Here is a 24995-nt window from a genome sequence, read left to right as displayed (position 1 = left end):
ACTTCCGGGAGCCTGGCTGCTCGCTTGGCTTTGCAGAGCAGCAGGCGCTGGTGTTTTCGTGTGGGTGTGCTGTACTGCGAGTGCAGGGAGCTGTGAGGGGACCATGGGCGAGCTGGGAGGCCACGACATGGTGAGCGAGGGGCTGCTGTCCCCGGATGAGAAACAGTGGATGGGGAGGTGCGGGAGCTCGTGTGGCGGGACTCCCTGGGACTGGGTGGGAATCTAGCCAGATTCCCTGTCCAGCGAGTTCCCAAGCGGTCGGTGCAACTCCCTGGACCCAGGCACAGGCGTTTGAATAACTTTGCTCTGTGGGCTGCATCTGCTCAGAGCATTAGGAGCAGGGAACGGTGTGCAGAAACATTTGTAGTGAGCAACAACGTGCTTTTGGTGCATCCTTGCAAGGCAGGTTGCTAGACTTGGAGAGGCCTACATTCTCCAGTGTCTTCCAGACTTTCAAGCACTTTGCATTTAACCTTTACATATAAGATCCTTTTTCATTTAATTTTGTGGAGTCTGTAAAAGGCATCTGTTGTGTTGGGTAGCACTCCACTACTTAGCTGTGATGCAAAAGAGTAGAATTGGTGATATACAGAATTTACTAATGCTTAGTAGATATGTCTCACAAAGTAGAATTTAGCTTACGAGAGACTGCTTCTAAAACACCCCAGAGATAAGTTTATGTAAACCAGGCCTGGGAGAGATAAGGGTGCTAGGATACACATTTTTTTTTCACCAGGATTGTCCAGACATTTAGCTCCAAACCATTACAAAGAAGACATCCCTAAATTACAACCAGCCACTTGTCCCATCCCTGTATGAAAGAACGGTTCTCTAACAGGCTGCTTAAAGAGGTGTCATAGGGTCACAATCTACCATAAGGCCTTAAAGTTCCAGTTTTCTTCTTGAGAAAAACATAGTTCTGAGAGATGGGCAGTATGACACCAGGTGACAAGTATTTGAAAAGTAAAACATTGTTAAGGACTGGCATGGTCAAGTGAGGTTTTTATATAGGCCCTCAGTCAGGGAGGAGGAACTTTCTTGGAAGAGCGAGTTACAGCTTGGGAGATTTCCCTAAGGTCTTGATGTATTGAGAATAAAACAGCTCCTTCTCTAAAATCAGGAATATAGAGCTGGTAATGGTCTGGTCCAGGGCCTGTGTAGAAGGGTTGCTTCTGATCCTGAGAACCCAACCTTTCCCACCACATGGAGCTATGGTTATCAGTCCCAAGGCCACTGTGGGCTTAGTGTTGTTCTTGAGGTACCCCGTGTGCCCTTTGTGCAACATTCTTTGATTAGCCTTCTCCTGAATTTGTCCCATAGTGTGATAGTTTCTGCTGACTTCATAGACATTTCCCCATTTCCTTCCATTCCCCCCTGGAAGTAGTATACAAGAAGCTATTCTTCTTAAGAGGCTTACTTGGCATGAGACATAGCTTGTGCAAGACTTCCCACCCCAGCTTTTATCTTTCTATCTTCTGCTTGTCCTGTCTTTCTCATTCCCTGGCACCTTCACCTCAGGACTCTGTCTCTGAAGAATGACATGCTGTGTCAGGTCACTGGTATACTTCAGAAGTAATTCTGGTAATCTTTGGTGTGTAACTCTCCCATCTGCCTAAGTGGCTAGACTTCCAGTCTCCTTTCCCTATTTAAATTGTTCAAAGTGTAACCTGGAGCATGAACCTATAAGAAACTTAAAGATAACACCATGTGTGGAATGCAAAAATCTGTCTAGACTGGCTCCTCCTTGAGCATTAGCCAGAAATGGATGCATGCTATTTTTAAAGAGATTTTTCTTCATTAATCTCCTAAATGTGTGAAGTGATTTCTCCCTGGGAAAGCATATTAATTCTACAGCTACATTTCCATCTTTTTAGTAAAATGTTTCTGAGACAAGCTCACTTCTATTGAATAAGGTGGCCTTCATTTTAAACTGTTGCACTCCAGGGCAATGACCTTGTTGTCCTCTGTATTCCATCTCCAAAATTCTTAAATGACTGTATCATCTTAGAATTTTAAAATTAAACTCATGTAACTGACTGCCCATTGCAGTTACAGGAAAAAGATTTGCATGTGGAGCATGGCTTCTGCCTTCAGACCAGAGTAGGAGGCATAGCTGCTGGAGTCATCATGTGAAAAATGTAGGAGTTAATTTGTAATTTCCCAGCGCTTATTAAATTCATGTCATGTGAATGACAACAGACCAGACTGGTGGGTGTACAATTTGAGAAAGTTACCTTGTGCCAATGAATACTGAATTTCCAATTAGGCAATTATGTTCAATGCTGCTTGTAACATTTAGGTCAGCTTAGAGGTTTGAGGAACAGGTTCTTGACTGTAATTCTGTGTGTCAGCAGCCAAAAATGTGCATATGGGTAAGATCAATCAGTCGCTTATTAATGGTCTTCCATCTATTAGAGAAGGTCCTGCTGTTTTCAAAGTCAATAATGCTAAGGTTATTAATCTTAAAAATACAGTATTTTTATCATATAAAAGTCTCTTATAGGTCTCATTTTTTAATGCTTGCTTTATGCACATTGATGCTCTTATTTGTTTCTGTTCTCTAATGTATATACGTCATTACTAGTTTTATTCCTTTTCTGTCAAATGCTATTGATTATTTATTTCTGCTTAGAGCAATGTGAGCTTGCTACATGCTATGGAATTGAGAACACCTAATCCTGCCTCCGCTGCCCAGTGCTGGGAAGACAGTTCTGCAATTCCTTCCAATCTGGAAAAGGAAAAGGTTTATTTGGCTTACAGGTGCAGTTCACAGTTCAAGTCATACAGGAACTCAAGGCAGAAGTCTAGAAACAGGAACTCAAATAGAGACCCTGGAGGAATACTGCTTACTGGTTTGTTCTTCCTGGCTTCTTCAGTTTTCTTTGTTCCTTTCTTTCCTTTTTTAATTGAAAATAGATTTTCATACAATATATTTTGATTATGATTTCCCTGTCTCTAATTCTTCCGGATCTTCCCCTCCCATCCAAATTTACATACTCTCTCTCATTAGAAAAGCAAAACACATCTAAAAATTCTGTTTGCTTTCTTACACTCTGGTGTACCACCTGCTCAGAAATAGTACAGCTCTACAATGGGCTGGGCCCTCCCTTGTAAATCATTAATCAAGAAAATACCTTATAATTGAAGTTCCTCTTCCCAAATAATCTCAGTTTATGTCATGTTGAATAAAAGCCAACCAGGGCAAGGACCATGAGTTAGGAGCCTGCCTAGGCTATATAGTGAAAATAAAATCATATTACCTAACTAACTAAATAATTAATTAAACCTTCACAGTTAGTTTATCTTTTAGCATTATTCTTTTCAAATAATTTGTTCCTTTCCCCAAGACTTTGGAATATTTGTTTATGAAAGCATCTAGAACGTGGCTTTTCTTAAGTTTGACTTTCAACCAAGCTTGATGATTTTGTTCAAAGGTATAAGACAGGGAAGGATGCCTTGGATAAGGATAGGATCTGCTCCAGGTATCATACACTTTGATCTTTATTCCTTAATCAAATCTCAGGATGACACCTGAGGAATGACACCCGAAGTTATCCTCCGGCCCCCTCATGAACACATGTACACATATATACATGTTTACACATATACACATGTACATACCCCATACACACATGTACACATTCCTATTAATATATGTGCAAAATAAAGAGAACACTTAGAGATTAGGAATAGTGAGAAGTGAAAGTGTCTAGGAATTCATTAATATGACTGATTTTTGTTGCTAGAGGGTAAGCTGAATTTTGGAACTTCAGTGAGAGATGTAGGCAGGAGGAAGGGAGGCTTCAGCTGGTGATCTGTTGCAGCACTAGAAATGAGCCTTATGAGATTTGGGGTGGGGAGAACAGAGCATACCTCTGCATCTTACACTCTTCCTGCCACATTTTCCACAATGATCCCCAAGACTTAGTAGGGGATTGAGCTATATATGTTACTTTAAGACTTTGAATTCCAAGTCACTTATTTTTTACACTTTGGCCAGATAAATATCACATGTCAATCACAATCTACTTGAATTAGAAGCATCTAAGTTGAGGGATGGGAACTTCACTGATCTATGGATATAATGGTAAGTTATTTTAAGTCAGTTTAATTCTATGTCCACTTAGCAGCATAATAGTCATGCATTCTCCCCGAGCCCTATGACCTGTCTGTCCTTAAATTCTTATTCTGATAATGGTGTCAGATTTTTTTTTTCATCCTGTAGAGAGGCACTTGGATATAATCGGGAAGTGGTTGCTTATTCCCATTATATTTGTGCATAGCTCTTGCCAGGTCAGTTATTATTGTAGCTTGGAATGTTTGTAGTTGGGCATGACTGATGATTACCTGCCTCCTTCAGTATCTTGCACAGCACCTTCCAGCACTGTGAAAGCAAGTCAATATGGATAAAGCATCTACTTCTTTACCACTTTGATTTTGCCATGCTGCATGACTCAAGCAATAGGGTCCAACTGTCAAGTTCTTGAGGATGACTAAGAGCAGTAGTAATACAGTGTAATGTTTGAGGGATTTGGGGGACCTAATTGGCAAGAACTCCAAAGAAGTAACTTATACATGGCACAGAATTTAATTTGTTTCCCACTGGTGTCTAGTAGGAGCATTGTTGTTCTGTTTCAGAATAACTCCTTATTAATCCTGTATCTCTCTCTCCTCTCTTTATATTCCCCTTTCTAATGTGCATGTTTGTGTCTCTCTGTGTGTGAGTATATGTAATATTTGTGATAGTAAAGTGTAGTAAATGTCTTTTTCAAAAGGTCTTTTGTTTTATTTATCTCTTTCCCTTCTCACTTCCCTACCCTACCTTCTCCTGCCCATTCCAGCTTAACCCTCCTCAGTCCATTTTCCCCTTTGTATCTGTGCATTTGATTTCCCCTCTCTCCATAGCCATTCCCATGGCATTTTATTAATTTCATGAACTCTATGGGTATTACAAATTCAGGTTTAAGATTTATTTGTACAGCCTGAAAGAAATGTTCTGAGTATTCCTTGGTGTGCTCTAATTCAAATCTCTGGTCTCTGGAGCACATGGTCATAGCCTGTTTAACTTTTAATATAATTTTTGGGGATTATAATTGCATCATTTCTACCATCTCTTCCCTGCCTCCAAGTCTATGTGTATTAGTCATTCCAGGCTGGGCCTTGACAGTCTCGAGAAAGAAAAAAGTGCAGGAAGGAGTATGCTAATGCAGCCCCCCTCCCTCTGCTCCAGGGCAGTGAAAACGAAGACCTCAGAGTAGGGAGGAATTAGAAAAAAATTCTCATCTACCTAATAGTTAGACTTTTTCTGTCTGATGAGGAGAAAATAATGAAACACAAATGTAAGTTTCTGTTTTATTTCATCTTAAATAATCCTCTCTGATAATCTCTGTCTCCACATTGCTATGTTTTTTTACAGCTTCCTAATTAGCTCTGTATAGTCCTTACTACTTATAGCTCTGCACAGTCCCACTTCTTCTCTTCTGTCCTGTTCTCTGTCCCACAGCCAAAATTTGGACAATTATATGTTACACTTTCAGGGCCCAACCCATTCTCATAACACAAGATAAGTCACGTAGTTTCTTTCAGGCTAGGAAGGTCACTTTGACCAGCCAGTGTAAAATACCCAGACCTCCATGTAGCTCTGAGTTGGTGAAGGTTTCCAGACAGTAAGTAAACAGTTGGCTGAACCTTGAACCCGAGACTTGGACTATGTACAAAAAGTCCATTACTAAGCAAGTTGCTTCTATTCTGACCTTGATTCAGTAAAAACACCTGGGAAAATGACCTCGAGTACTTGTCTCTGGGGCAACCAGATATTGTCTCCAGGGGCAACCAGCCTGCTTTCAATTTGCTCTGAAGTCTAAAGTTACCTGTCTGTGTAATATCTGTCTGTGTGACTGAGAATACTGTGTCAGTCTGAGTAATGTAAAATATCCTTGTAGTAATTTTATTCATCGGAACTATATAACTTTAAGCAGAATCTCCTCTACATACCACCCACAGCTATATCTGTTTTCAATAGATGTAGTATATACATGAGATAAACACACAGGCAGTGGAAACACACCCATAGCTGTTTTTAGGAAAGAAATGAAGTGGCACGTGAGAGAAATTACAGACAGGAGCAACTGGTCATTTACAGTCAGTAATCATACAACTTTTCCAGGTGTGGCTGCCCATCAGGGAATTATACATCTGGTGGGTCAACTTGTTAGATACCAGTTGTCACTGCTGCATACCTCCACAACCCTCTATACTAATGCAGCTCAGGGTTTTATTGTGGAATGCCTATGCAGAGGTTCTTGTGTAAGAACGTGAATTCATTGCTTACATATTGCAAGCTGGTCACAATATGGGAAGTGGGGAGTGGGAAGGAGCCTTAAAATTTTTCAGTTTTGTCTGCATTTGGGATTACCAACCAATGCGCAATCAGTTCAGTCAGTTATAGGTGATTTATAAATGTCCCGAATGGCCATTTCTTGGGTTCTACACACTGATTCTTGGCCATGAGATTGAGATGTCCCCATTGAAATGCACCCAGAACCCTTTTGACCAAGGGTATTTTTTCTCTCAACAGGCCTTCTGTACTACATTTAATTTAAATTTTTCCTTCTTAGTCCCTAGGATCACTAGCATCAGAAATCAGAGCTCCCAAAACACTTTAGGCATATCTGGCCTCTGGAAAGGATGCAATTGCAAAGAGTTCCAGTGACACTTCTGCCTTTTAGTCAAGAAAGCAACTGATTAGTTTTCTTTGGGGTCTTTTTACCCTAAATTGCCTTGTCAGTTTCTATCTTCAGTTTCTTTGATGCCTGAGGAAATTTTGTAGACTGGATGTTTCAAATTCATTGAGTGGGGACTCTACCACCTCCAGGAAGAAGACAAGTGATTAATGGTCTTAGGCCTCAGGGATCTCATTGTCCTTATATGGAAATGGGAGAAATATTCTCCCTTTTATTCCCTCTAACCACGTTACAATAGCTTCCAAGAATGATTATCAAACACCCAGAAGATCAGTTTTACACCAGTTTGGTACTTTTAAAGACTGTATAATATTTCAATAGTCAGGCATAGTGCAGTAAATTTTCATTTACATTTTAGCCAATCCTTGAAATAGTTGATATCTGACCTTGCCAACTTTAATACAACATATCATCTCTAAATCACAGCATTTATGTACCTTAAACAACTCATTCAGGCCTTCATAATTTGCAAAACATTTCTAGTCTTTTTCATTCTGTAACCATTCAGTCATCATCATCTTCATATATATAAATCCTTGTTTACTAAGACCATTTCTACATTTATATTCTAACATGTTCTTTTATGTGCCGCTTCCTTTTTCTAATAGCATGAGACATAGGAACATTAACAAATATATTTATGGTCTGTTATGGGCATTTTCTTCCTGGTGGAGGAGGACAAAGCAATGCTTAACCCCTCCCCCCATAAGTACCAATAATGATGCAAAGTACAATTTCACTAAAGTCCACCTTGGCAAAGCAATGAGTTTATTCAACTTACTTACTGCACGTGGTTGAGGAGATACAGGAGTTTGGATATTGTGGTGGTTTGAATCAAAATTGCCCCCTTGTCCCATAGGGAGTGGCAATATGAGTAGGTGTGGCCTTGGAGCATCTGTGGCATTGTTGGAGGAAGTACATCACAGTCACTTTCTGTTGCCTCCTGGTCTGGATGTAGAACTCTCATCTCTTTCTCCTGCACCATATCTGCCTACATATCACCATGCTTCCCGCCATGATGGTAATGGACTAAACCCTCTGAAACTGTAGGCCAGACCCAATATTTTCCTTTGTAAGTGTTGCCATAGTTATAGTGTTTCTTCTTCTGTCTTAGTGTCCTCTGAGGGTGAGTGTCAAGGATGCTACCCACTGGATGAGCACATCTTGTTCAATGCCTGCTGCAGTGCCTGGTGCATCCAAGAGCTCTCAGCCACTAAGACAGATACCAGAAAGCAGCCACCCAGGAATGTCTCCACCCAGTACATACAATTGTTCTCCCATAGCTGCATGTGAGGAGCTCATCTTCTCTCTACTCTTTCATGACCCATATGCTCTAGCATTACATTACATTTCTCAGTACATTACAAAGGAGGTAAGCCTGATAGCGCTCAAGGTAAATTCCCACCCTGAAGATGACTTTCTCATAGGTGCAAATGCAGAATCCTCCTCCTCCCAAGTCTTTCCCAGGCTATGGACTCTAGCTCCTCCCCCAAACTACAAGTTCACATGTCATTAAGACTGAATAGTTGCCTGGGAAAGAAGCTGTATGCTCAGAAGGAGGGTATACCTCCTTTTATGATGGACTATCAACAATTAGCAAACCTGGTGGTGGTCATCCTTTGTGAGCAGGCATAGCTGATCATAGGAAGGTGACCAGCTGTTTGTCTTTTTTTTTTTTTTTTTGCTTTTAAACTCTTCAAGGACTATTATTTCACAAAGAGAGGAAGAAACGACAGCATTTGGTGGCAAACAGTAAAGAGAGATGTCAGAGAGGTGATGGATGGGAGCTGAGATTCCCAGCAGGAAGAATTAACAGTCAGTGGTGATGGTGGCTGAGAGCCCTTGGATGCACCAGGCACTGCAGGCCTTGCCCATCCAGTGGGTAGCAGCCTTTACACTCACCCTTGGGACAGCAGCAGCCCACACCCCTCACACTTGTAACGGCCAATGTGGAAACTTTGATACAGAGCAACGGTTCTCACCGTCTCCTCCTGACCTTGTTCTGGCATGATGGCCCCACTACACACTGAGCAGCGGGGGTGGATGGGGTTGGGTTGGGGACGGACTGGACACAGAACAGCATCGGACATGACAACAACAAATTTCCTGTGGAAATCCTCAATACAGTGTATCTAGCTGGTGGCGTCCACTGTGAAAGGGATGCCATCGAGGCCACGGTGACACACCTCACAGGTGAAGCAACCAGGGTGGTAAGCCTTCTCCATAGCCCTCAGGATTCGATCCAGCATGGGCTCAGAGCATGTGGAACACTTCTCCAGGGTGGCCACATAGCAGCTCTCACAATATGCCCTCCTCTCCACAGCACAGAAGCACTGGCCCCGGAGCTGGGCCCGACAGGTAGAACACACAAAACAACCAATATGAAACACAGGTCCAAGGCCACAACCCCGGCTCCATCGCCAACCCCAGGCACCACACTGACCAAAGTACCCCCCACTGGGCGGCTGGCTCATGCCATGCACCAATGTCTTGGTCAGTCTCTCTAGCTCCTCTTCCGGAGGTTGACTTAAAGGGACCTGGGGCCCATGCCCATCTCCTCTTCTTTCTCCTGCAGGGCCATGGATCCCAGCAGCTTCTTCCTTTATCCTGGTCCTGGTTCACAGTGGCTCCTATAGCCAGACCCCTAGACCTCCCCATGGCCTGGAAGAGGCTCAGAGGCCTGAGAGACTTCCCTCCCCCTTGGCAGTCCACAGCCTCTCACAGGTTGGGTCAACTCCCCTTGTACAGGGAAAGCAGGACCAACTGGAGTGCTGGCTGTAGCTTAGGAGGCTGGGGCAGGTCCACCGTAAGGGGATGCTGGGAGCACAGGGGTTGGAATAGTACCTCCGCTGGGCTTCAGGGAGCCTGCACTGTAAGCATGGGGTGGAGGGGCCTCAAAAGCCTGTCGGTCTGCCTGCCGAGGAACATGACTGCAACCCCCGTCCATCTCAGCCAACATGCTAGTGAGCGAATGTATCTCAGCATCCATGCTTCCAGGATGGATGACACCCCTGTCTGGCGGGAGCCCCTGCAGATGCAGGCGTGCTCCGTGGGAGCCCATCCATGCCAAGCCCCAGATTGTCTGGTACCGCCAGAGGCTGATAACATTGTTCAGGTGGGAGGGGGCAAAAATTGACCCTAGGGTGGGGCTGGAGTGTTGCTCTGTAGGTCAATGGCAGCACCAGGAGCGCCTTCCCAGGGACTCAGGAGGGCTCTGGATGCTTCAGAGGAAGCCAGGTGGGCCCTGACATGGTCTGGCCATGGTTATTCCACTACAGACAGAGGTCAGGGCCCCCACAAGCCCAGATCCCAGAGCTTTGAGCCCCTTCCCTCCTGTTCCATCCCTTGCCCAGTTTGGGACTCCTGCAAAGAAACTTTTTCTGGCTTCCCCCCCCTCGCCTTCCTCCCAGCAACTAAGTAAAAGAAAACTTTGTATAAGATAATGTAATACTATTTCCTAGTTACAATTTGCTAAACTACACCTTAGAGAAAACAGGACAGTCTGCATATAATATTTTACATCACTACTATAGCCATGCTTTTGATTTTTAAAGGGCGTGTGTAGTCAATACAAAGAAACATCAAATACATAACAAAACATTATTAAATTGATGTGTACAGCATCCCATACAACACAACTAAGAAACTGCTGTTTAAACTATGATGTTCCAGCTTACTGCTGAGAAATTTACAGGAGAGCATTATCTCTACCCCTCCGTAGATGCACATTCCATTTCCTGTTTTTCTTTCCCCACAGATGTGGCCAATAACAGTATAAATAAAAGTTGAACAAGCATTTATATCTTAGCATTCTGGCAAACATGCTACTTACCTTTGGTGTATTTTAGAGGCAGCCCTCTTGTAGCTAAATTCTACTTTCTGTAGAATTGGTAAATCATTTATGCCAGCAATTCTATTCTACATCACAGCTTAGTAGTGGAGTGCTACCCAACACGAGATGTCATTAACAACCTCACAAATTAACTCCAAATGGATATTATACCTAAATATGCACACCAAGTGCAGAACTTCTAGAAGATACTTAAGAAACTAGGCCTCTCAGAGTTTTGCACTGTGTCTATACCTTGGGAGGTTTCTTTAAGACCCTGATGCATAGAGGAAAAAACAGAAACAAAACAAAGAAACAGAGGTCTTTCTCTAAAACCAGGAAGATGCTTGGGAGAGCTGGAAAAGGTCTGGGGCCAGAGCGTGGAATGGATTCAGATCCTGAGAACCCACCTCTTTCTACACAAGGGCTGTGGTTATCAGTCCCAAGGCCACTGTGGACTTTGTTTATAATATTTTTGAGTTACCCTGTATTCCTCTTGTGCATCATTGTCTGATGAGCCTGCTTCTGAATTTGTATATGTCCTTTTAAAGCCAAATCCATTGGTTTACATTAGCAATAGACTTGCTGTTGAATTTGACACAAATCTCCAGTCAGTTGGTAGTCAAGGATGGGAACCACTGTCCTGTCACTCAGGTCTCATTAGCCAATTAGGGCCTCAAGCAGATACATCAGCCCGATGGGAGTGTTCTTCCAGGAGCCAGGCTTTTGCCTCAGCTCCTCTGCTGAGGAAGTCAATGTTGACTTGTGTGTGCTTGGCTCTGGGCTCAGCTGTGAGTAAAGCATGGATGCCCATGGTAAGTGAGGGGCTGCTGTCCCCAGCAGGGAAGAAGTGGCTGGCCATGGTGTGTGAGATTCCTTTGTTCCCAGACTGGGAGGAGCGGCCAGCTGAGTCTTGGAGTCAATGTTGTGTATCCTCTCTTTGTTGGGTGGGAGCCAGCAGCAAGACACAGAGTTCAGCATGTTCCTGCCTGGTCCTGTCAGTACTGCATCTTCTGTGTGTCCCATGATACTTCGTGGTTCTTGCAACTCCCTGGGCCAGGTTGGCAGCTCTGAATAATTTCACTCCACAGGCTACATCTGCATAGAGCACTGGAAGCAGGACTGTGTTTAGAAATAATCCCTGATTTTGTTGTCCCTGTGATATGCAGGTGCCTGTAGTACTTGTATTGTCATTATGGCAGACAGATTTGCCAAAGTTATAGAACTCTGGTCTTTCCAGTATCTTTCAGAATTTCTGCACTTTGTTTTTTTGTTTGTTTGTTTTGTTTTTTTTTTTTTTCCAGACAGGGTTTCTCCATAGCTTTGGAGGCTATCCTGGAACTCGCTCTGTAGACCAGGCTGGCCTCGAACTCACAGAGATCTGCCTGCCTCTGCCTCCCGAGTGCTGGGATTAAAGGCATGAACCACCAACACCCGGCTTGAATTTCTGCACTTTTAATATTTAACATTTAGGTTTAGGATCCATCTGCAGTTAATTTTGTGGCGCTTGTAAACAGTATTCTACTGCTAAACTGTGATGTGGAAGAGTACAATTGATAGTATAAGGATTTACCATATCTTAGGAGACATTAAGTCACACAAAGTAGATTTAGCTATGGGAGGGCTGCCTCTGAAATATCCTCAAAATATTTGAGTAGTATGTTAACCATGCCTGTTAAAGATTAGTATAAGATGTACATGTTAGTTCACCAGAATTAATTAACCATTAAGCTACATTTCCATAACAAAGGAGACAACCCTGATTTACTGCCAACTAAATGTCCAACCCCATCAAAGAACAGGCCTCTAAGGTGCTGTTCAAGGGGCCATGACAGGGTCACAACCAATATCAAGTCCTGATGTGCCATAAAGTTACATAATTTCTACAACAGTTGCATCTCCAGCATTTTTGAAAAGTAGTTTTGAGGCAATGTTTCCTATGTTGATTGAGGTGACTTGAACCCTGTCTGTAGTCCCACAAGGCATTGCCCTTGTTATCCTCCTGACTGAACAGCCTAAATTCTTGAATTACAGAGTCTGTAGTACCACAGAGTTCTTCTATTACCAGTTTGAGTCACACAGTGAACTGTCCAGTGCAGTAACAAAAAAAGGATTTGTATATATAGCATGCCTTTTCCCTTCAGACCAGAAGAGAAAAGTGTATTGTGTACGCTTGTGTGTGTGTGTGTGGGGGGTGTTAACAGACTAGGCAATAACTAGATCACAGACTGAAGTTTAAGGAAGTGAGCTACAGAGGTCTCCATCGGAAAGAAGGACCTGATGGGGCATGAAGACAGAATTGGTAGCTGTACAGTTTAGGGAGTTTAACTTGAACTACTAAGTATTCAGTTTCCAGTTAGGTAACTCTCCTATGCAGATATGTACATTCTGGGTTGACACAGTTAAGTAAGCTTAGAGGTTTGAGACACAGGCTATTGGCTGTAACTCCATGTGTCAGCTTACAACACTCAGCTGCTAACATTTTACATGGGACAAAGTCATACAATTTCTTATTAAAGGTATTCTCTCTATCAGGAAAACAACTACTCTTTTTCAACATCAGTATAGCCTATTATTCTTTCAATTATTTTTGTCATTTTAATAAGTCAATCATTGATATCATTTTTAATTTCATTTCCTCTAAATGAATTACTGCTGTAATCTCTATTTGTTTCTACTTTCCAATGTTTCCTAGCCATTAAGAATTTCATTCTATTTTTCATTAAGTGCAAGTTAATTAATTAATCGATTAATATCAGTTTAGAGTAGTAGCCCTCCACTTGGGGTAGGGGAGTGAAACAACCCTATCTTAGGTATTTCATAAGACCACCAGAAAACACAAATGTTTTATGATTGCTAACAGTAGCAAAATTATAGTCATGAAGTAGTAGTGAAAATAATTTTATAGTTGGAAAGTCACCACATGGCGAGGAACTATATTAAAGAGTTACAGCATTAGGAAGCTTGAGAACCACTGGTTTAGATTAATGTCTCCTATAGCTCAGGTTTGCCTCACACTGTGTAATTGACAAGTGCTTTGGAAATTTTAATTCTGCCTCTGCTGCCTAGTCCTGGGAAGACAGTCGTGCAACTGCTTCCAAGCTGGACCTTAACTAGTCTGGGAGAAGGAAGAAAACACTGAAAGAGAGTCCTCCAATCTCTCTGACTTTTATTGGGAACTTACAAATCAAGAAGAACCTATGTAAGAATTGAGTTCACTGATCAACAGCACAGACAGTGGGGAGGGCAAAAAGGAGTTTCACTTTCCTGTTTTGACAGTATTTGACGTTAGCAGTGAGTAGTGAGGTAATCAATTTTTTTCATGATGTCATTGCTTTTACAGTTGTGTAAAGTACATTGTGTAAATGTATCAGTTCAGGGACATCTTGGCTATTTCCAGTTTCTGGCTATTATGAATAAATCCTTAATGAACAGTATTGAGCAAGAGTCCCTATGGTAGGATGGAACATCATTTGGGTATATGCCCAAGAGTGGCATAGCCCAAGAGGGTCTTGAGGTAGATAGATTCACAGTTTTCTAAGGAATCATGATATTGATTTCCATAGTGACTATATTAGTTTGCACTCTTACAATCAGTGGCAGTGTATTCTTGCTCTCCTTCCTCAACAGCATGAGTTGTCACTTGGGTTTTGATATTAGCCATTCTGATAGGCCTAAGATGGAATCTAAAAGTAATTTTGATTTGAATTTCCCTTGTCGCTAAGGATGTTGGACATTTGTTTAAGTGTTTCTCAGCTATTTGAGATTCCTCTGTTGAGAATTCTCTGCTTAAATCTGTACACCATTTTTATTTGGATTATTTAGACTTTCAACTGTAGGCAGATGTTTCTTTTCCACCAGCAGCTCCCAAGTAAACACACTAAGGCTTATATTAATTATAAATGCTCAACCAATAGCTCAGGCTTATTACTGATTAGCTATTACAACTTAAACTAACCCATTTCAGTTAATCTGTGTGCTACCCTGAGGTTCATGGCATTTACCACTCTGGCATGTATTGCTTCCCCTCTGTCTGAATGATGGCTCCTGTGACTGCACCCTTCTTTTTCTCAGAATTCTCCTAGTCTAGTTCCCCTACCCAATCTCTTCCTGGCCAGCTATAGGCAGTCAGCGCTTTACTAACCAATGAGAGTATACAGAAGGATTATTCCACAGCATTCAACATCTAGTTTTTTGAGTTCCTTACATATTTTAGATATGTGGCCTCTATTGGATGTGGAATTGTGAAACATCTTTCTGCATTCCTTAGGCTGCCTCTTTGTCTGATTGACTGTCCTTTGCTTTACAGAAGCTTTACATTTTTATGAGGTCCCATTTATTAATTATTGATCTTAGCGCCTACATTCTTGGTGTTCTGTTCAGGAAGTTGTTCGCCTGTGCCAATGTATTCAAGGCTTTTCCAAACTTTGTCTAGCTATTTGTATCAATTTCAGTATGTGTGGTTGTATGTTGGGGTCTTTGACCCACTTGGACTTGAGTTTTGTACGAGGTGATGAGTGTGGATCTGTTTGACTTCTTTGACATGCAGAAATTCAGTTCAACAGGCACCATTTGTTGAAGTTCTTTTTTTTCCATTTTGTATTTCTGAATTTCCTTATCAGAAATCAGGTGTCCACATGTGTTTGGATTTATGTCTGAGTATTTAATTTCATTCCATTATTTTTCTTCCAATTACAGGAAGTTCTTTTATTGTTCAGGTCCTTTCCTTTCAAGGTCTTTAAAGAACTGTATTGGAATTCTGATGGGGTTGTGCTGAATCTTCAGATTGCTGTTGGTAGGATGGCCTTTTCACTGTATTAATCCTACTGATCCATGAACATTGGAGATCTTTCCATCTCCTGATATTTTCTTCAATTTCTTTCTTCAAATACTTGAAGTTTTTTATCACATAAGTATTTCACTTGCTTTGTTAGAGTTATTTGAACACATTTTTTATTATTTGAGGATACTGTGAAGAACATTGTTTCTCTTATTTCTTTCTCAGTCTATTTATCATTTTTATATAGGAGGGCTACTGTTTTTGTTGTTACTTTTGTATCCAGCCACTTTGCTGAAAGTGTTTATCAGCTGTTGAAATTTTTATGGTGATTTGTTTTATTTAAATTAGAAACAAGGTTGTTTTACATATAAATCCCAGTTCCCTCTCCCTCTCCTCCTCCCCTGCATCCCACCGGCTTCCCAACCCCATCCCTTTTCTGCTCTCCAGGGCAGGTGAGGCCTTCCCTGGGGATCTGCAAAGTCTGTCATATCATTTAGAGCAGGGCCTAGGCCCTCCCTCGAGTGTCTAGACTGAGAGAGTATCACGCTATGTGGAATGGGCTCCCAAAGTCCATTCATATACTAGGGATAGATATTGATCCACTACCAGAGGCCCCATAGATTGCCCAGGCCTTCTAACTGGATTAGTCAGTCCTATGCTGGTTTCCCAGCTCTCAGTCTGGGGCCCATGAGCTCCCTCTTTTTCAAGTCAGCTGTTTCTGTGGGTTTCTCCAGCCTGGTCTTGACCCCTTTGCTCATCATTCCTCTCTCTCTGCAACTGGATTCCAGGAGTTTGGTTCAGTATTTGGCTGTGGATGTCTGCTTCTCCTTCCATCAGCTACTGAATGAAGGCTCTAGGATGGCATATAAGGTAGTCATCAATCTCATTATAGGGGAAGGGCATTTAAAGTAGTCTCTCCACTATTGCTTAGATTGTTAGTAGGGTCATCCTTGTAGTTCTCTGGACATTTTCCTAGTGCCAGATTTCTCTTTAAACCTATAATGGCTCACTCTATTATGGTATCTCTTTTGCTCTCCTCTATTCTTTCCCCGACTCAATCTTCCTGCTCCCTCATGTCCTCCTCTCCCCTTCTCCTCTCCCCTTCTCTTTCTCCTAACCCTCTCTCCCCTCTCCCTTTGCTCCCAATGATCTCAGGAGATTTTATTCCTTTCCCCTTCTTAGGGTACCATATACATCTCCCTTAGGGTCCTCCTTGTTTCCTAGCTTCTCTGGTGGTGTGGATTGTAGGCTGGTAATCCTTTGCTCTATGTCTAAAATCTATATATGAGTAAGTACATACCATGTTTGTCTTTTTGTGATTGGGTTACCTTACTCAGGATGGTTTCTTCTAGTGCTATCATTGCCTGCAAATTTCAAGATTCCATTGCTTTTTTCCCCTGAGTAGTACTCCATTGTGTAAATGTACCACATTTTCTTTATCCATTCTTCAGTTGAGGGGCATCTAGGTTACTTCCAGGTTCTGGCTATTACAAATAATGCTGCTGTGAACATAGTGGAACAGATGTCCTTGTTGTATGAATGTGCATCTTTTGGGTATATGCCTAAGAATGCAGTTGCTGGGTCATGTTGTAGACTGATTCCCATTTTCTCGAGGAATCTCCATACTGATTTCCAAAGTGATATATGAATAGGCACTCCCACCAGCAGTGGAGGAGTGTTCCCTTTCTCCTCATCCTCTCCAGCATAAACTGTCATTGGGGCTTTTTATTTTAAACATTCTGATAGGAGCAAGATGGTGTCTCAGAGTTATTTTGATTTGCATTTCCCTGATGGCTAAGAATGTTGAGTGCTTTCTTAAGTGTCTTTCAGCCATTTTAGATTCCTCTATTGAGAATTCTCTACTTAGTTCTGTACCCCACTTTTTAATTGAATTATTTGGTATTTTGGTGACTAGTTTCTTGAGTTCTTTGTATAGTTTGGAAATCAGCCCTCTATCAGATGTGGCATTGGTGAATATCTTTTCCCATTCTGCGGGCTGCCTTTTTGTCTTGTTGACTGTATCCTTTGCTGTACAGAAGCTTCTCAGTTTCGGGAGTCCCATTTATTAATTGTTGATCTCAGTGTCTGTGTTACTGGAGTTATGTTCAGGAAGCAGTCTCCTGTACCAATTCATTCAAAGGTGGTACTTCCTACTTTCTCTTCTAAGAGAATCATGTACCAATTTGTTCAAGGGTACCTCCTACTTTCTCTTCTAAGAGGTTCAGTGTGGCTGGATTTTTATTGAGGTCTTTGATCCATTTGGACTTAAGTGGTTTTTTTGTTGTTGTTTTTGTTTTTTGAGACAGGGTTTCTCTGTGGCTTTGGAGGCTGTCCTGGAACTAGCTCTTGTAGATCAGACTGGTCTCGAACTCACAGAGATTCACCTGCCACTGCCTCCCAAGTGCCGGGATTAAAGGCATGCGCCACCACCACCCAGCTGGACTTAAGTTTTGTGCATGGCAATAGACATGGATCTATCTGTAGTCTTCTACATGCCAGCATCCAGTTACTCCAGCACCATTTGTTGAAGATGCTTTCTTTTTTCCATTATATAATTTTAGCTTCTTTGTCAGAAATCAGGTGTCCGTAGGTGTGTGGGTCCATAACAGGGTTTTCCATTCGATTCCATTGGTCTACCTGTCTCTTTTTGTGCCAATACCAAGCTGTTTTCAGGACTATATCTCTATAATAGAGATTGAAGTCAGGGATGGTGATGCCTCCAGAAGTTCCTTTATTGTATAGGATTGCTTTGGCTATACTGGGTCTTTTGTTTTTCCATACAAAGTTGAGTATTGTTTTTTCAAGGTCTGTGAAGAATTGTGCTGGGATTTTGATGGGGATTGCATTGAATCTGTAGATTGCTTTTGGCAAGATTGCCATTTTTACTATGTTGATCCTACCTATCCTAGAGCATGGGAGATCTTTCAATTTTCTGGTATCTTCTTTAATTTCTTTCTTTAAAGACTCAAAGTTCTTGCTATACAGGTCTTTCACTTGTTTGGTTAGCACTACCCCAAGTTATTTTATGTTGTTTGTGGCAACTGTAAAGGGTGATGTTTCTCTGATTTCATTTTCAACCCATTTATCATCTGTATATAGTAGGGCTACTGAATTTTTTTGGAGTTAATCTTGTATCCTGCCACTTTGCTAAAGGTGTTTATCAGCTATAGGAGTTCCCTGGTAGAATTTTTCAGGTCACTTATGTAAACTATCATATCATCTGCAAATAGTGAAAGTTTGACTTCTTCTTTTCCCCTTGATCTCCTTTTGTTGTCTTACTGCTCTAACTAGAACTTCAGGTACAATATTGAGGATATATGGAGAGAGCGGACAGCCTTGTCTTGTTCCTGATTTTAGTGGAATCACATTGAGTGTCTCTCCATTTAGTTTGATATTGGCTGTTGATTTGCTGTATGTTGCTTTTATTATTTTTAGGTATGTTCCTGTTATCCCTGCTCTCTCCAAGACCTTTATGTTGGATTTTGACAAAGGCTTTTTCAGCACCTAGTGAGATGATCATGTGATTTTTCTTTTTCAGTTTGTTCATATGGTGAATTTTTGTATGTTGAACCATCCCTGCATCCCTGGGATGAAGCCTACTTGATCATGGTGGATGATTTTTCTGATGTGCTCTTGGATTCAATTTACCAGTATTTTATTGAGTATTTTTGCATCAGTGTTCATGAAGGATATTGTTCTGTAGTTCTCTTTCTTAGTTGTGTCTTTGCGTAAATGAGTGCATAACTCTTTGTAGGAACTTAAGTAGAAAACCTTTGAGTTCTTCCTATCTTTTTTGTTTGGTTGATTGATTGTTTCAGGGTTTCTTAATATTTCCTTCTTGCTGTCCTGGAACTGATTACATATACTAGGCTTGCATTCACAGAGGCAGATATACCTGCCTCTGCCTGCTGAGTGCTGGAATTAAAGATATGAGCCAGTACACCAGCTTCCTCATATTTCTCTATGTCTGTTAATAGACATTTATCTTGCAAGGTGATATCCCATTCCAAGTGTTCAGATATGATAGAGATAAACCTCCTGTTCAGTTTCCTTCTAAAGTGACTTGATGATTATATGGTAATGTATGTATCATAGAACCTCCTATTCATTTTCCTTCTAAAGTGACTTGATGATTATATGAAAATGTCTGTGTCATAGAATAAGTGTGGGAAGCACCAGAATCATATGACTATATTGTCAAAGAAGTATACATTTACAGTGTTGTCAGTATCATGCTTTTTATTGTATACATGTATGGCATATTTTAGGATGCAGTGACCTATAATGATGTGCATGTTGACTTCACTCGGGAAGAGTGGGCTTTGCTGGATCCTTCCCAGAAGAATCTCTACAAAGATATGATGCTGGAGACCTATATGAACCTCACTGCTATAGGTAATGCTGTGAATTTTTCTTCATGTTTTAAAATAGGGGGATTGGTTATTGATGCTCTTTTGTAATTTTGATTCAGAAGAGGTGAGTAAATCAGGGATGGTTCTAAGGTTCACTGAAGATAGTAACTTAATTTTTTTATAATTTCCAATAATATATCATACATTTCCTGGTACTATATTTTTAGGCTACAGATGGGAAAACCATAATATTGAAGAACGTTGTCAAAGTTCTCGAAGACATGGAAGGTAATTTTCCTGTGGATGCTGATACAAATGTGCCTCTGAAGATATTTTAATGTATCTGGAAGTTGATTTTTTTAAGTAGCAGTGTAAATAAGCACATCTCAAAAGTCATTGATGATCATAAATTCTCTCAAAACCATATACCTCAATAGCAGGTAAGTTAATTGCATTTGGAAGTCATTCTTTTAAGAAGGAAGGAATCAATGCCTTAACAGATATCACCATTTGAATCATTGCTCCCTCAAAGCTATGTTGTAGAACTGACAATCCATTTAGTTTCATACCTCTCATTTTACAAAAGGTATATATGTTGAATAGATAAGTATATGTCTAAAACCTTCTAGTAAGCAAATAATTCACAGTAAAGCTAGTGTTACTCATATAATTGTTCTGTCCTTGGTAAGTTTAGTGAGGTAGTTAGTTTGAGTCAAGAATTGGGGGGGGGCAGTTGTTGTGGAGAAACTTTTAATTCCTATACCGTAAGTCTGTGAAGAACAGAAAGTCAAACTGCGTGAATGCAATGTGGAAACCTTTTTTTGTTATTCTTCCTTTAATAGGTATATCGTATGTCACTCTGGATACAAGCCATATAAGCTTAGGGATATGGAAAGAAGCAATGTATCTCTCTTCATCTCAGAACAATTAGAAGATATGTAGTAATCCCCATGCTGAGTAGACTTGTTGAATGTGATTCAAGATTACAGGTGTTCCAGCTTCATTGGGAATACATCAACAAACTTACACTGCTGGAAAAGACCTATAAGTACTGGGAATGTGTAAATACTTCTGTTTGACTTGGTTCACTTTGCAAATATAGTATAACTCACATTATAGGGAAATTTATCAATGGAAGAAGTTGGTGGCATTTCTCATAGAGAAATTGGATGCCATAAATGTGAGACAGATAAGATAGGCTCCTACCATCACAGGCTTCTTCAAATATGTAAAACAATCCTTAATGAGAGAGAATGAGTGTAAACAAAGTGATAAAACCAAGATCTGATTTCTCTTTATAATTGGACCAAATTATAAAATTAATTCATACAGATATATTCAACAGTGATAGGAATGTGGTAAAGCTTTTTCATGTGTCAATTATCCTTGCAGGCACGAAAGAAGTCATACTGGAGAGAACCCTTGTGAATATACTCAAGGTGTGAAAGCCTTTGCATATCAGAGCCGTCTTCAAAGTCATGAAAGATTTCATGCTGGAGAGAAATCCTATGAAGGTATTCAATATGGTGAAGCGTTTGCATGTCATAGTAGTCTGCGAATACATAAAGGAGCATGTACTGGAGAGAAGCCCTATGAATGTAATCAGTGCATTAAAGCTTTTGCATTTCATAGTCATCTTCAAATGCATAAAAGAACACATACTGGAGAGAAAACTTATGAATGTATTCAATGTGATAAAGCTTTTACATGTAATAGTCATATTCAAATGCATAAAAGGACACATACTGGGGAGAAATCCTATGAATGTAATCAATGTGGTAAAGCCTTGGCATCTCAAGGTAGTCTCCAAATACATAAAAGAACACATACTGGAGAGAAACCCTATGAATGTAATCAATGTGGTAAAGCTTTTGTATGTCAAAGCAGTCTCCAAAGGCATGAAAGAACACATACTGGAGAGAAACCCTATGAATGTAATCAATGTGGTAAAGCCTTTGCATCTCAAAGTAATCTCCAAATACATAAAAGAACACATACTGGAGAGAAACCCTATGAATGTAATCAATGTGGCAAGGCTTTTGCACATCAGAGTCATTATCGAAGTCATGAAAGAATACATACTGGAGAGAAACCCTATGAATGTAATCAATGTGGTAAAGCTTTTGTATGTCAAAGCAGTCTCCGAATACATAAAAGAACACATACTGGAGAGAAACCCTATGAATGTAATCAATGTGGCAAGGCTTTTGCACATCAGAGTCATTATCGAAGTCATGAAAGAATACATACTGGAGAGAAATCCTATGAATGTAATCAATGTGGTAAAGCCTTTGCATGTCAGTAGTTATCTTCAAGTGCATGAAAGAACACATACTGGAGAGAAACCCTATGAGTGTAATCAATGTGGTAAAGCCTTTGCACGCCAATGTAGTCTCCAAATACATAAAAGAACACATACTGGAGAGAAACCCTATGAATGTAATCAATGTGGTAAAGCCTTTGCACGCCAATGTAATCTCCAAATACATAAAAGAACACATACTGGAGAGAAACCCTATGAATGTAATCAATGTGGCAAGGCTTTTGCACATCAGAGTCATTATCGAAGTCATGAAAGAATACATACTGGAGAGAAACCCTATGAATGTAATCAATGTGGTAAAGCCTTTGCACATCAGTGTCATTATCGAAGGCATGAAAGAACACATACTGGAGAGAAACCCTATGAATGTAATCAATGTGGTAAAGCCTTTGCACGCCAATGTAGTCTCCAAATACATAAAAGAACACATACTGGAGAGAAACCCTACGAATGTAATCAATGTGGCAAGGCATTTGCATGTCAAAGTAGTCTCCAAATACATAAAAGAACCCATACTAGAGAGAAACCCTATGAATGTAATCACTGTGGTAAAGCCTTTTCACAACTCAGTAGTCTTAAAAAACATAAAAGAACACATACTGGAGAGAAACCCTACATATGTAATCATTGTGATATACCCTTTGTGTCAGAAACCTTCAAAAATATAAAAAAAATCATACTGTGGTGAAGCAATCTAAATGTAGTCACTGTAGCGATGTTTTGCAAGTCCTGGTAGTCTTTGTACAAGAGCAAAACATTTTGTGTGTAATAGGTTTATTAAAGCTTCTGAATATGACATTAGACTTTGAGTATCTGAAAAAACTCATACCAAAGGGAATCTGAAATAAATGATTTGGTGAGATCTTTAGCCAACATGCTTACATTCAGTTAGACAAGATTATTTATTCTGGAATAAATAATGCCAACAGTGTTCAAGCATTATGATGTCCCTCTCTATTTTGTTTACACCTGCAACTCACATGGACAAAAGGCCTAAATTTAAATAACATGGTAACCCTTTTGGATCTCATAGTTTTCTGCAATTACATGAGGTAATGAATCCAGGTGTAAAACTTCATGGATGCATATTAGTGCCTTTTCTGTTGCTGTAGTTAAACATCACGTCTAAGTGAACCTACAAAGGGCTTTAATTTGGCCCTTAGTTCCAAAGGGTTACAGGATCACTGTGAAAGTGTCATGGAAACAAGTGTCAGACATGCAGCTAAAGTAGGAAAGTAAGAATTTACATCCTTAACCTGTAACATGAAGCTGAAAATAGTGAGCAGATGTAAACTCTCAGGCCAACTTCCAGAGACATATTTCTTGCAGCATGGCTGCATTTCCTGAATCTTTCCAAGTGACACCACAGTTTGAGAATGATTGATTTCTATGACTTCAAGTGTACATGCTTGCTTTATTTTACATGAACCAATTCATGATGGAGAAAAACTCTACAAGCCTTTAGATGCCTCAACACCTGTGTTACAGGAATTACAAGAGAAAAACATTCACAATTGAAAATTGGTTTAAAGATTTGTTTTAAGTTTAATTATGCCATGTCAGTGTGTCTTTGTATGGGTATATACTTTCTTGTTCCCAAGAAGTTTAGACCCTTGGGGCTTTTAGCAGGATTACTGGAAGTTGTCAAAAACCTGACCCTGGTTCTGGGAATGAACTTGTATTAAGGGTTCAGCCATGTCTCTAGCCCTATAAATATTTTTAAGCTTTTTATATGATCTATGATCGTGATATCATTAAATAGGGAGGAACTCATACAAGAGTAAAACCCTATTCATGTAAACAGTCTGGTAAAAAAATTAGACATCACAATTGTCTTCAGTTTCAAGAAAAATGTGTTTCATCTCTTTTTTGTTACAGCCTAGAAGTAAATCATTAACCAAGTTCATTAAAGACTGATGTTATGATCACATTGTGTCTTCTATTTTGCAACATTTGAGGTAGATATTAAACTGTGCTATATGTGGCAAATCCATTTAGTGAAGTTTATTTTGTGGTCCTATTCCTTCTATGGCTTTAATCATCTTCTATTGTGCTTTCACTTAGTGAGAGATATTTTTCTGCTGCCAGGTATAGAATAGGATAGCTATCTTCTAAGTGGTCCATTTTTATTTAAATACCAGGCAGTGTGTGATCATACTTTTCAAGTTAGGGTGTCTGTGAAAGAGTGGTGGGGTTTTCTTCCTGGTTTTATTTTTCACAAGTTCCTTTGAAATGTTGTTTGTTATCTAGGCTGGCTTGGATGTCAGTAATTAGTCAGGGATACATATGAATTCATGATCTTCATGTGTTATTCTCCTAAGTATAAGTCTAAGGGTAAATGGTATACATCCAATGTTTCCTGTTTTGTCAAAATATTTTAACAATGCTAATTTTAAAGTACTTATTAGAGAATATAAAAAACATTAAATGCCTCATACATATTCTAAGAAACATTTTCATCTATCTGAAAGAGACATATTAAAGTAGGATAATCAGCAATCAACTACATATTTTACAATAGACCTTGAGGTGCTATGGATATATATATAATTTGAGGTTCCATGTATCTACATGTCTTCATCAGTTATCCATTTGGCACATCATTTTGAAGTATTGCCTTCTAAGTGGATATACAGAAATGCCAGATAATGTAATTGCAATGAGATTTTTTTTTCTGGTTTGTGTTTGTAATGTGGCTATGGGTTTTTAGGCCATGACAAATATGTGGAGACCAGAAGAAAACTTTATAGGGTCTATTTTTGTCCATTTTCATATGGTGATTAAGATGAGATAACAGCCTTGCACAACACAGACATTTCCAACAGAGTTTCTCACTGATGCTCAAATAAGATTAGTTGAAACATTAAATCAGTAAAGTATTTCCTTTTCAGATTGTAAACATGTTTTAATTGAAAGGTGATGGAAAAACAGGAGAAATTAAATAATAAATCCTATTAGCAAATGAAAA

The 24995-nt window shown here is 40.1% G+C and overlaps 1 protein-coding gene and 1 pseudogene across 1 annotated transcript; one reads left to right on the top strand and one right to left on the bottom strand.

Annotated features, from left to right (window-relative positions):
* LOC121132731 (zinc finger protein 431-like) lies at nucleotides 1-24995 on the top strand. Its single transcript, XM_040741252.1, is given in 5 exon segments — nucleotides 1-130; nucleotides 19621-19747; nucleotides 19932-19992; nucleotides 21097-22000; nucleotides 22002-24995. Coding segments are annotated over 5 exon segments (1833 nt in total). The 5' UTR covers nucleotides 1-103; the 3' UTR covers nucleotides 22716-24995.
* LOC101833539 lies at nucleotides 8553-9994 on the bottom strand (annotated as a pseudogene).

This window comes from Mesocricetus auratus, unplaced genomic scaffold, assembly GCF_017639785.1.
Source record: "Mesocricetus auratus isolate SY011 unplaced genomic scaffold, BCM_Maur_2.0 contig_7710_pilon_obj, whole genome shotgun sequence".
Classification (NCBI taxonomy): Eukaryota; Metazoa; Chordata; class Mammalia; order Rodentia; family Cricetidae; genus Mesocricetus; species Mesocricetus auratus.
The sequence above is the reverse complement of the archived record's forward strand: the minus strand, read 5'-3'. Positions and strand labels throughout refer to the sequence as shown.